Source organism: Notolepis coatsorum (assembly GCF_963971535.1).
Source record: "Notolepis coatsorum genome assembly, chromosome: 4".
In the NCBI taxonomy this organism is placed as follows: domain Eukaryota; kingdom Metazoa; phylum Chordata; class Actinopteri; order Aulopiformes; family Paralepididae; genus Notolepis; species Notolepis coatsorum.
This window is the reverse complement of record NC_140168.1, coordinates 4,604,243-4,617,067: the sequence shown is the minus strand read 5'-3', so window position 1 is coordinate 4,617,067 and position 12,825 is coordinate 4,604,243. Positions and strand designations below refer to the sequence as shown.

At 45.2% G+C, this 12,825-nt stretch overlaps 1 protein-coding gene across 3 annotated transcripts in view; it reads left to right on the top strand.

Annotated features, from left to right (window-relative positions):
• Positions 1 to 535: 535 nt before the first annotated feature.
• cd40 (CD40 molecule, TNF receptor superfamily member 5) overlaps positions 536 to 12,825 on the top strand; it is a 58,451-nt gene continuing 46,161 nt past the window's right edge. For all 3 annotated transcript variants that reach the window (XM_084313405.1, XM_084313404.1, XM_084313403.1), the window contains exons 1-2: positions 536 to 669; positions 3,737 to 3,821. In XM_084313405.1, coding sequence (XP_084169531.1) covers positions 640 to 669; positions 3,737 to 3,821 — 115 coding nt within the window. In that variant the 5' untranslated portion in view covers positions 536 to 639. The remainder of the gene's footprint in view (positions 670 to 3,736; positions 3,822 to 12,825) is intronic.

Here is a 12,825-nt window from a genome sequence, read left to right as displayed (position 1 = left end):
CTGCAGCCCCCTCTCTGATTGGTTGAGCTCCATTTCTGCAGCCCACGCCGCACTGCGTGAATATTTTCCCTAACAGGGTTGCACTTCCGCGTTCGGTTTGCCCGATCTGATTGGCCACTGACGTTTCTGGTCATGTGACATGTGCGCCAATCGTATGACGCCTGTTTCTACACTGGTTAAGCTTAGGCGACTCTTTCGAAGTTGGTTAAGGTTAGAGTTTGTCTTAGAGCAGGGCGATAGAACACCAGCCCTGATTCCAAACTCTAACCTTAACCAACTGCGAAAGAGTCGCCTATAAGCTTAACCAGTGATAAACTAGGCGTTAGGTAGTTTGCAGGCTGTTCGACCCGGAAATAGGCGCAGAAACAGGCATCACGCGATTGGCGCACATGTCGCATGACCAGAACGTCAGTGGCCAATCAGATCACGCAAACCGAACGCGGAAGTGCATTCCCGTTAGGGGAAATATTCACGCCCCCCCCTTCCCCCTGGTACGTCTTGCGCACGGCTCCCTCTTTTGTTTATTATACAGTCAACACAACAGGCTACAGAGCACAGTTCTACTACTGTACTTACAGCAGCTTCCAGACGGAGTGTCGAAGTTCTGCTCTGGGATACATACACATCTAATTCACCGAAATGTGTCTAATAGTACTACTTGGACTTTTGGTAAGTAGATCAATAATAGCATTCCACTGTGGGGTGCAACACCGGGGACCGCATTGCTATTATTACTTCTGTGAAGTCAGTTACTTACAACGTGTTGACTGTCAACATCTCATACTTTCTGTTCATTTAATAATAATAATACTAACATTGTCTACGTTTTCATCATGACAATGGGACCTTTTTTCTTTCCAGGTTTACTTTCAGTTTCGATCGGCAGAATTAAAAGTCTCAGTGACTGCAACTTGTTCCTGTTTGCGGACGACTCAGCCCTGCTGGTCTCTGACGAGAACAAATTGCAGGTTGAAAAAACCCTCAGCTCGGAACTAGGCAGAATCTGCATATGGCTCGCTGATAACAAACTATCATTACACATGGGCAAAACAGAGTCCATTCTCTTCGGTTCAAATAACAAACTCAGCAAGACCGACGGATTCTCAGTTACAGTGGGTGACAATATTGTCACAAGGAAAGATGAAATTACCTACCTGGGTTCCATCCTAGAGGCAAATCTTTCCTGTGACAAAATGGCATCCAATGTAATAAAAAAAGTCAACCAACGAACTAGATTCTTGTACCGGATCTCCTCTCTGGTAAACAAGAATACCCTGAAGACTCTGGCAGGAGCACTCATTCAAGGGTACTATGACTATGCGTGCACCTCATGGTACCAAAGCACCTCAAAGGCGCTTAAAACAAAATTACAAACATCACAAAACAAACTGGTCAGACTACTACTTGACCTGAACCCCAGAACCCACCTCACCCCTGCCCACTTTGCCAACCTAGGATGGCTTAGAGTAGACGACAGAGTACAGCAACTTGCAATGGGCCTGGTCTACAAGATACACTATACGACCGGGGTGCCCATGTACATGTCAAAATACTTCCCAAAGGTCAGTGAATACCACAACCACTACACCAGAGGAAGCTCAACAAATCATGTTAAACCCAGATTCGGCTCAAACAAGGGACTAAACACGTTTCGCAATTATGCCACAACAATGTGGAACGCCCTACCCAAAGCTGTAAAGGAATGTGAATCCCTGCCCACATTCAAAACCGCCCTTAAAGAGCACCTACGGGAGGCTGCAATTCGAAACTGGCCACCATAAATGCCCAAAACCCCCACCACCTCCTAATAGACAGTCTCCTCCCCACCGCATGTATATATTCCCTCCCCGCCGTATGTATATTTCCCTCCCACCCACCCACCCCCTCCTAATGTACAGTCCCCTCCCCATCATATGTATATACTCTGTCAGGATCTAGGGGTAACAGTACTGTATATTTGAATACCGCCTATGTCACAAATGTATCAGTACTAAATACCTATATGTCCCTATGCCATAAATGTCATGTATGTTGTGTATGTCATAAATGTCTATATGAATTGAAAATGGGGGACCCTGATGGAAACAAGACAAACGTCTTTCTCAGGTCTGCATCCCCTTAACAATTGTATGTATTGAGCCGTACTGTATTGTACCCATTCTGCAATCTGTTAAATAAAGTTTTCATTCATTCATTCATTCAACATGCGACAGTCGATGAGAATTGTTTTTATTTTCAAATATTCTGTTTATGGGTTATTATAGAGTCAACTGTGTACCAATTATTAAAGGGCTTTTATTTGTTTGCAGTGACGTTAATTGAGCCTTGCTCGAATCGCTGCTCATCATAATGATACAAGTCCGTTTTGGTGTGCGGTGCGGGTCTACCTGTTGTTATATTTAATAACTAATACGGTATTGTTGATCCTATATGTGAAGACAACTCTAGCACACAACGTGTAAAAGGTTTAAACCTGCCACAAAGTGAAGGAATAAACTCTCGGACCTTAGTACTTTCCGCCATGTCCGCCTATATGGTGAGGTTTATGTTAAATCATATATTAGTATTAGTTGGGTCAAGCACCTCAATTCCGTGACCATTCTCTGGCTAAGATGTTTTGATGATTGATTTGACTTCTATGGACCTTTTTATAAAAGATTTAGCCCCCGTGTCCCTCCCAAAAATCCGAATTTGGCCCTCGAGGGCCAAATTCAAATGACCTGCTAGCGCCATCTCCAAGATGGCCGCCACCCATTGATTGATTGATTGAAAAGTGTATTAACAGATTGCAGAATGGGTACAGTACAGCTCAATACATACAATTGTTAAGGGGATGCAGACCAGAGAAAGACTTTCGTCTTGTTTACATCAGGGCCCCCCATTTTCAATTCAATTTCATTCATCCAGTAGAGCAACATTTTTACTTTTAATGTCAAAACCAATTTAACCCAACCCTCTCCAATGTACAGTAAATTACCTAGTATGGTTTTCAATATTACAATGTACAGTTTTGCTTGTACAGTGTCCCCCCCCCCCCCCCCCCCCCCAACCCCTCCTACCCACCCAACCTCCTCCAATGTACAGTTTCTATGTCAAATGTATATACTCTCTTTTCTGGACTCTTTTTGTATCACAAACAGTACTGTATTTGCAAATCTGGTATGTCATAAATGTATAGATGTAGCAGTAATGTCTATCTGTATGTCATATATGTTACGATGAATTGAAAATGGGGGACCCTGATGTAAACAAGACGAAAGTCTTTCTCTGGTCTGCATCCCCTTAACAATTGTATGTATTGAGCTGTACTGTACTGTACCCATTCTGCAATCTGTTAATAAAATTTTCAATCAAACCATGTCCGCCTAGGGGTTTGTTGTTGAGGTTTATGTTAAATCATATTATTAGTATTGTTGGCAACATATGGGTTTCACTCGTCCAACCCTGTTGGCACATCACAGTCACGAAAGGGACTACCTAGTTAGTACCTACTATACTAATATGTCTCTACTACTACTATGCGCTCAACACTGTACCTACTATACTAATATGACTACTAAGTACTACTATGAGCTCAACACTGCAGCACCCAAGTTTCAACACTGTTTGATGACATTGTTACTCAGCTTTTTGCTGACTTGTCATACAGAAGAACCTGTAAGTCGCTTTGTTTGGATAAAAGCGCTCAGCTAAATGATGAAATGTAAATGACTTGAATTGTCTGCTGTGTCGACAGGCGCGGCTCGGTGCGGTGGCGCTCTCTTGTGATCCGCTGACTCAGTACGAGAACAAAGGCCAGTGTTGCAAGAGGTGTGGTCCAGGTATGCAATAAGAGTATTTGTTTAAAATAAGATTATTACTTTATTGATCCCCTCGGGGGAAATTCAGGCGTCATAGCCACATGGGGGGCGGGAGGTACAGGTATGGGCAGGGTAATAGTAGAAAGTGTGCTTTTATTACAATATCTAGTGTGTGTATATATTTTATATATATACACTGCTAGATAAATATATATCTAGTGTGTGGACCGGGCCAGTGGTTCTCAAAGAGTGGGTTCCCTAGATTCACTATAGAAGCACAGTGAAAGAATACATAATGTGTAACTATTCAGCTTTCACTCTCTCTGCCATCTCCACACCTACAGACAAGTTCTGTCAAGTCAAGTATTCCTTTATTGGTCCCCTTGGGGGAAATTCAAATGATAATAATTAGAGGTGTAACGATGCGACCTCACAACGATTAAATTAGATTAAGATTCTTCAGGCAACGATTCAATGCATCATGAAATCTCTTCATTTGACCACGATTCGATTCAATACATTTTTCTATCAGTTAATTCCCCCCAAAAAAGTTGAATACACAAATGTGGCTGCAGGGGGAACTGATTCACTCAGCATGAATGGACTATAGGTCAATAAAAACAATAAAAAAAAAACTAATTAGATTCTAACATTTTAAGATAAGATAAGATATTCCTTTATTGATCCCCTTGGGGAAATTCAGGCATCATAGCAGCATGGGGGAAGGGGGGGGGGGGGGTACAGGTAGTAAAAACAACACAAGCCGTGTAAACAAATAGGTCAATATAATTTACTATCTAACTAGCTGAAAAATATATTCGCAGTATTCACAGTGTCACATAAGGTGCAGTATGCATAAGGTAGTGTTATAATTTACTATCTACTGAAATATACATTATTCACAGTATCATAGTATCCACTGAAATATACATTATTCACAGTATCACAGTATCCACTGAACTATACATTATTCACAGTATCACAGTATCCACATAAGGTGCAGTAAGCCTAAGGTAGTGTTATTGTCGTCCTTGGGTTCCTATTAGTCCCAGGTCAATGTCTGGCAGCAGTCGCTGCCCCCTGTTGTGGAGCCTGATGGCCGCTGGTATGAAGGACTGTCCGAGGCGGTTAGTTGAGTGTCGGGGGGGTATGAGTCTGTGGCTGAACGAGCTTCTCATCTTGACTAGCTCGTCGTAGAGGGGGTGGTAGGGGTTCTCCATGATGGCAGCCAGCTTCCTTCTCATCCCCCTCTCTGCCATCACCTCTAGTCTAGGTAGCTCAACTCCCACCACGGAGCTAGCCTTCCTCACCAGCTTGTTGGTGTCCCTTGAGTTGATGTAGCCTCCCCAGCATGCCACAGCATAGAAGAGGACGCTGGCCACTACAGACTGGTAAAATGACTGCAGCAGTCTATTGCACACGTTGAAGGACCTGAGTCTCCTCAGGAAGAACAGCCTGCTCTGTCCCTTCCTGTAGAGGGCCTCTGTGTTGTCCGACCAGTCCAGTTTATTGTTCAGGTGTACCCCAAGGAACTTATATGAGTCCACCACCTCCACCTCCACCCCTCGGATGGTGATGGGAATCGGGGGGGGGCCTCTTCTTGCCCCTCCGGAAGTCCACCACCAGCTCCTTGGTCTTACTGGTGTTGAGTTGGAGGTGGTTGCTGTCGCTCCACCCCACAAAGCTTTCCACCAGGGCTCTGTACTCCTCCTCATCATCGTCGGTGATGTAGCTTACGATGGAGGAGTCGTCTGAGAACTTCTGCAGGTGGTATGCAAACTGCAGGGGGTCGAGGGAGTCACACCAGGGGCGTGAGGTGTTGCAGGACCAGTCTCTCAAACGTCTTCATGACGTGTGACATCAGAGCGACTGGCCTGTAGTCGTTGATGAGGGTGCTGGGTCGTCCCTTCTTGGGCACCGGGACAATGCAGGAGGTCTTCCAGAGCTGGGGCACCCTCTCCAGCCTCAGGGAGAGGTTGAAAAGATGTTGGAGCGGTGCTGCCAGCTGCTCCGCACATGTTTTGAGCACCCTGGGATTGGTGTTGTCCGGTCCTCTGGCCTTATTCACACTAATCCTGGAGAGCTGCCTCCTGACCTGACCGTTAGTGATGGTCAGGGTTGGGGGTGGTGGGCAGTCTGCTGCTGTTGGGGGTGGGGTGCTGATGGGTATGGGGTAGGGCTGGGCGATATGGCCTAAATATGATATCACGATACACATCACGATGTTTTTCTTTTTTCCCCCAAACAATTCATTATGAGGCTTACCAAGACAGTATTTGAGTTTGCAAGCTAACATTAAAGACAAAATACCCATGCATTTAGCATTTTTATATTATATATTAGATTTAGATTATTGGATTATTAGATTATATATTGCATATATTTAGCAATGAGATATTATATGATTTAGATATGAAATATGATTAATTGAAAATGGGGGACCCTGATGTAAACAAGACGAAAGTCTTTCTCTGGTCTGCATTGTATGTATTGAGCTGTACTGTACCCATTCTGCAATCTGTTAATAAAGTTTTCAATCAATCAATCAATCAATCAATCAATAGCATTTTAGCATTTTTATGAAACTACTGTATATTTGTATGTCTCTAAATGTTTTGATGAATTGAAAATGGAGGACCCTTATGTAAAAAAGCCGAAAGTCTTTTTCTGGTCTTCATCCTCCAGTCCACTGTTGTTGTATTGAGCTGTACAGCCTGTACTGTATTGTACCCATTCAGCAATCTGTTAAAGTTTTCATTCATTAATTCATTCAGACAGCAACAGAATAATTTTTATTGACAGTCGATTCTGCCAATTACGTCACACCGCTTGCACCGCCCTGCTGTTCTTAGCACCAATCGGCAAGCACGTATTCGTCTTTAACTTCCGGCAAGTCCGCCATTGATCTACACGACAGAAGCACAACCAACCTACCGGAGCTAATAACGAGTAGGCTACCAGCGCTCCGCAGGAGTACTAAACGAGGCATAATGATTTTACTGCAACGAATGTTATAATAAAAGCTTTTATATACATTTGTCTGATTGAAAACTTTATTAACAGAATGCAGAATGGGTACAATTCAGTATGTGCTCTGAGCAAAGGAAGGAACTGAGCTATGAATGACCAACAAAAACAATGCTAGCTATGGTCGGGTAAATACGCTGATGTTATTGAACGTGTAACTATAACGTTAATGCCACAAAACGAATGCCTTTGTTAATCATAAGTAACTTTGATGCAGTAGCGTGTGTGGGGGCGGGGTTGTGCAGGTCGCTTGACTGAAACTTTTTTCAAAGTTTGAAACTTTGAACGTGTGGACCAGATTGATGCGACACAATCCTCTAACGCGAGGGCAAAACATCACGATATCCACGATACGTTAAAAAAGTGTATCGTTAATGAACTGTACCCGATATTTATATAATATCGTCATATTGCCCAGCCCTAGTATGGGGGGGTGCTTGGTAGGTGTGAACTGGTGCTGGTGTCAATGGGGGGAGGGGTGTGGGGAGGCCACTCTGGTCGAATCGGTTGAAGAACGTGTTGAACTCGTCTGCACGCTCTTGGGGGCCCTCAACAGCTGTGCCCTGCTGTTTGAACCCAGTAATCTTCCGGACCCCCGCCCACACCTCCCTGGTGTTGTTGGCCTGTAGTCTGCCCTCCAGCCTGTCCTTGGCTGCCCTTGGCTGCCCTTAGCTCTTTTTTGAGCTCCCTTTGGACAGCCCTGGCCTGCTCAGTGTCCCCTGCCATGAAGGCCCTATTTTTCCTGTTTAGCAGGTGTTTAATGTCCTTGCTAATCCAGGGTTTATTGTTTGAAAAGCAGCGTACCTTCTTTGTGGGTACGATGCTCTCCTCACAGAACCTGATGTAGTCTGTGATGCAGTGGGATAGTCCATCAATGTCATCTCCATCAACCCTCTCAAACATGTCCCAGTCTGTCGACCTGAAACACTCCTGTAGCTCCTCCTCGACGTCGTCAGACCACTGTGGGACAGACATGGTGCTCGGTGGCTGTCTCTTAGGGTGCGGTTACACCTTTCGTTTCATTTTCGTATCATTGTCATATGCGTTTCGCCGCGACGTCGTGCGCCTCGAGTCACACTTTCGTTTTTTTTTCGTTTTTGTCACCCGAGCACACTGATGTAGTACACTGCCAAAGCAGTAGGTGGCAGTAGGTGGCAAACATGAAGGCAATTTCAACCAATCAGAACTTGAATGTGCCAATACACTACCTGGAAGCTCCAGCAAAGAAAATGTCAATAAGGCAGGCGCCTATGCCGCGCCACCATCTTGCCTATTTACTCAATGCAGCAATTCTTTTTCAGCAAAGCCTAATAAAAGTGCAATAAACAAAACAGATACATTCACTGTGTGTTCTGCCTGTCATTTGTTGATGAAACAAAACTAACATCAACACAAGTGACCACCAAGAGCGGATAGTTTAGTCTAAAAAACGATCGGTAGCATTGTTAGCTGCATGCTAACGTCAATGGAATTTGCCATTATAACAGTATAGCATTGTGGCTAGAAGCTAACGTTAGCTCACGCTACTTAGCCAGCACCAAACTGATGATATCGGGAGCTATCAGTGGTTAGATAACATTAGAGACAACGCTGTGTGTATTAAACAAAGGTGAATAGATGACTGGGCCATTTTGTTTAATGCTTGTTAAGTTGAAAGAGGAGCTTTGAGCTAACAGGGTTTGATAGCTAACACTAGCTCATGTTATCCAGTGGCAGTGCCAATCGGTAATGCTAGCAGAATGAATGGATGTAAACTTTATTTAACATATTGCATATGGGTACAATACAATACGGCTCAATACAAACAATTGTTAAGGGAATGCAGACTGTTGTAGCTTGGACTGGGGTCCTTATAACAATAACTTGACAACACATAGTAGCTGCAGCTATTTGGTTTGGGACAGCTCTCTGTCACCGGAAGGGCACGCAGATGGTATCTACTGCGCATGGGCGTTTTCGCAACAACGGCTCATGCAGACTACACGCTGTTGTCTGCGCGTTTTTTAGCGTTTCTCAAACTCAAACACAATTTTGCGTTTCAGCCGTATCCACAAAAAAACGCCAAAAAACACATTTCTGTGTAATAGGGACATGAAACGTATTCAAAAACGTATAAAAAAACGCCACAAATACACTAGTCTAACCATGGCCTTAATGAGAGGCCTGTATGTAGATACAAGCCTCACTAGGTTGTGGTCTGACTGGCCAAGGGGGGGGCAGGGAAGTCGCACTGAAAGCCTCCTTCACGTTAGCATACAGGAGGTCCAGTGTTTTGTCTCCCCTGGTCTTACAGGTGACATGGTTGAAGTCCCCATTGATCAAAATAAATGCATCCGGGTGTTTTGTCTGAAGCGCCGTGACAGTGGAGTGTATGACGTCACTCGCCTGCGCCGCCGCCGCGCTGGGAGGGATGTAAACAGTCAGAGCCAGAACGTGTGTTATTTCTCGCGGTAAATAGTATGGCCGCAGACTCAGTGCCAATAGTTCAATGTCGGGGGAACAGATGCGTTCCTTAATGGTGATGTGCCCAGGGTGGCACCATTTGGAGTTAACAAAGACAACAAGCCCTCCGCCTCTCCGCTTGCCGCTCTGTTTACTCCGGTCGGCGCGCACCACGCGATTACACTGTCCGGGATGTTATCGTTCAGCCAGGATTCGGTGAAGCACAGTAGGCTTGCCTCCTTGTACTCACGCTGGCTGTTCATCAGGGCTGAGAGCTCGTCCGTCTTGTTGGCCAGCGATCGCACGTTCCCCATAACGACAGAGGGCAGGTAAGGCTTGAATCTCCTGCTATCCTCTCGATTCCCCCGTCTGCGTATCCTTTTTTTTTTTGATCCACTTTTTCTCCCATTTTTCTATATTTTCTCCCATCCCAATTTCGTATCATCCAATTCAACCCTCCCCTGTCACGAACGCTGTTTCTTGCCTCCCACAAGCCGGCTGCAATGTGGACTAAGTCATACATAGCACAAGTCCCCTCCGGTACTTGAGGTAACAGCAGTCGCATCTTTTCACCTGCGCAGCTCGATCTCTCAGTGTCGAGGAGTAACGCGTGGGAGGCTCACGCTGCCCCCGACACTTCCTGATTCTACTGCGCAGGCGCACCAACCGACTTGTAGGAGTCGCTTGTTCACAACGTTCGATCCCCACCCTTCAGTTTTCCCTCCCCGTAATACGGCCAATGTGTATTACTGCGGACGACCAGCTAAACTGAAAACAATGTGGAGAGCTGGATTCGAACACGCGAATCCTAGCGTCTCCACACTGGTGGCGAGTGCCTTGCCCACTACACCACCTAGCCGCCCTCCGTCTGCGTATCCTTATGTCGGCTGGTAGATTCCTCGGTGGCGCTACAACTCTGCCTCGAAAGCAGAGGAGAGTCTCCCGAGAGTACACCCGCCCGCCGTTGTTGTTGTTGTTGTTGTTGTTGTTGTCGTTGTTGTCCATTGTTCAGCTGTGCTCGACCGAACTTGCCTAACTCGGCTAACTTCACAGAAGTTGTTAACAATTTCCTTAACTTGGTGTAAAGCAACGCACAGTCACTTAGACACCTATTAATGTAAGTAGAATCACAAAAAGAAATAAGTAAAAAGTAGTAAAACGGGATAAGAAGTATAGGGGGGTGGGAGCTGCTATGAAAGGCTGCCACTCACCTCGGCGCCTACTAACAAATCGATGCAGTTGAATCGTCACATTAGGATCGATGCGTCGTTACACCCCTAATAATAATAGAACATGGAATTCTCAACTAAATCATATACAAAATATCTTCACAGACGGGGGCCCCTGGTACACGATATTATGAAATGGAGGTCCATGGCCTGTTACGTATACATATGGGGCTCCTTGTTCGAAGAACCACTGTACTAATAATAATAATAATAATAATTCATTTATTTTGTATAGCGCTTTTCAAGGACCCAAAGTCGCTGACAATAGGCAAGAAACAAAGAAACATACAACCACAGGGAAACAGGAAACAATATGAATACACAAGAACATAACACCACGAGTGACGGACGACAAACACAGGAGACAGTCGGGACGAGAGTAAGGGAGACCGAGGGGGGGGGGGGGGGGCAGGAGAGGAGAGAACGTAGGGCAGGGGAAAAGGAGATGGTAGGTTGGAGCAGGGTGGTTATGGGTAGGAAGGTTGAATGCTCGGGAGAGCAGGTAGGTTTTGAGTCTGGATTTGAAGGTGGAGACTGGAGAGTGAGGGAGAGTCTCTCTGATGGTCTGAGGGGGGAGGGTGTTCCAGAGTCATGATGAAGGTGGAGGAGAGTGAAGGAGAGTCTCTCTGATGGTCTGAGGGGGGGGGGGGGGGGGGGGTGTTCCAGAGTCATGATGAAGGTGGAGGAGAGTGAGGGAGAGTCTCTCTGATGGTCTGAGGGGGGGGGGGGGGTGTTCCAGAGTCATGATGAAGGTGGAGGAGAGTGAGGGAGAGTCTCTCTGATGGTCTGAGGGGGGGGGGGGGGGGGGGTGTTCCAGAGTCATGATGAAGGTGGAGGAGAGTGAGGGAGAGTCTCTGATGGTCTGAGGGGGGGGGGGGGGGGGTGTTCCAGAGTCATGATGAAGGTGGAGGAGAGTGAGGGAGAGTCTCTGATGGTCTGAGGGGGGGGGGGGGGGGGGGTTCCAGAGTCATGATGAAGGTGGAGGAGAGTGAGGGAGAGTCTCTCTGATGGTCTGAGGGGGGGGGGGGGGGGGGGGGTGTTCCAGCGCCGGGGTGCAGCTTGTGAGAAAGCCCGATCATCACCAAAACGTTTAAATTATTTGGATGACGGGACGTCGATGAGGGAACTAGACCACCACACCAATGCAACCTTCCCCCTAAGGTGCGCCCGTGCGCGCGCGCACATGGCAAAACGCTCCCGCGCACATCTGAAATCGGTAGCAAAAAAAAATATTTTAACTTTTTTATTTATTATTATTTTTTTATTCAACAAACATGACCATGTTCACGTCTTAAACTCATACTGAGGCCTTAGTTTTGGTTTTAAATTGCATATCATCATTCATTTATTGTCACACAGAGCAGAAGAATTTTGCCAAAACAAACCAATAGTATCCAGCTGCAGAACGGCAGACCAGCCACACTCTCAAACCCAAACGCATTTCCTTTGATTTAATTATACATCAAATGATTTATGTCAAGGATTGCAATGCCTCGTTTGAATGAAGTAAACTTTTCACCTCGATAACGTCAACATTCAGGGTGAATGTAATGTGAGAAATTGGGATAAAAAATGTAATAAAAATAAAAAAATATATATATTTTTGTTGATCGGATCGGGAAAGATCGGTATCGGTAGATACTCAAAATCACATGATCGGGATCGGATCGGGAGCAAAAAATTTGATCGGGACATCCCTAACGGTAACCTGTTGCGTGTGACGTTACCAAGAGAAACCCCGCTTTCAGTGCTTTGTGGGCAGCGCTACTGCACGCTCACACAGACACACACAACAGATGAGGAAGTGGACAGATCCGACCAGCATTGCTGGCTCCTCACAATGCAAACGCGAAAATGTACATTACAGATGAACTGCAGAGAAAACTTCCAATTTATCATCCCGGTCGAGACTAATTGGAAGCGGAGTGCAACGTGTGCAAAGCTTGACCATATGTTTATGTGTCTAATAAAGGTGCTGGCGATCTCAATGCTCACATGGACACAGCAAAACATTACAAACAAAGCAGTGCGAGGCGAGAGTTTGATGGCAAAGTTGACCGAATTGATTGAAGAATGCAGCTATACAGAGAGAGAAAGAAAATAATTGAAAACTATTTTGATGCCTCAAAATGATGTTTTGGTTTGATAAGATGCTTATGATACAATCATTCTAAGGATTATGTGTGTAATAAATTAGTTTAGTACACTAATTGCAACAAATCTGAAACTGCATAGTGCACTTTTAAATTAGTATCTTTGTGAGGTTTCTGTTTTATAATTTACATTACATTGAAAAGATAAAGATATATTTTTTAAAGCTGGATTTT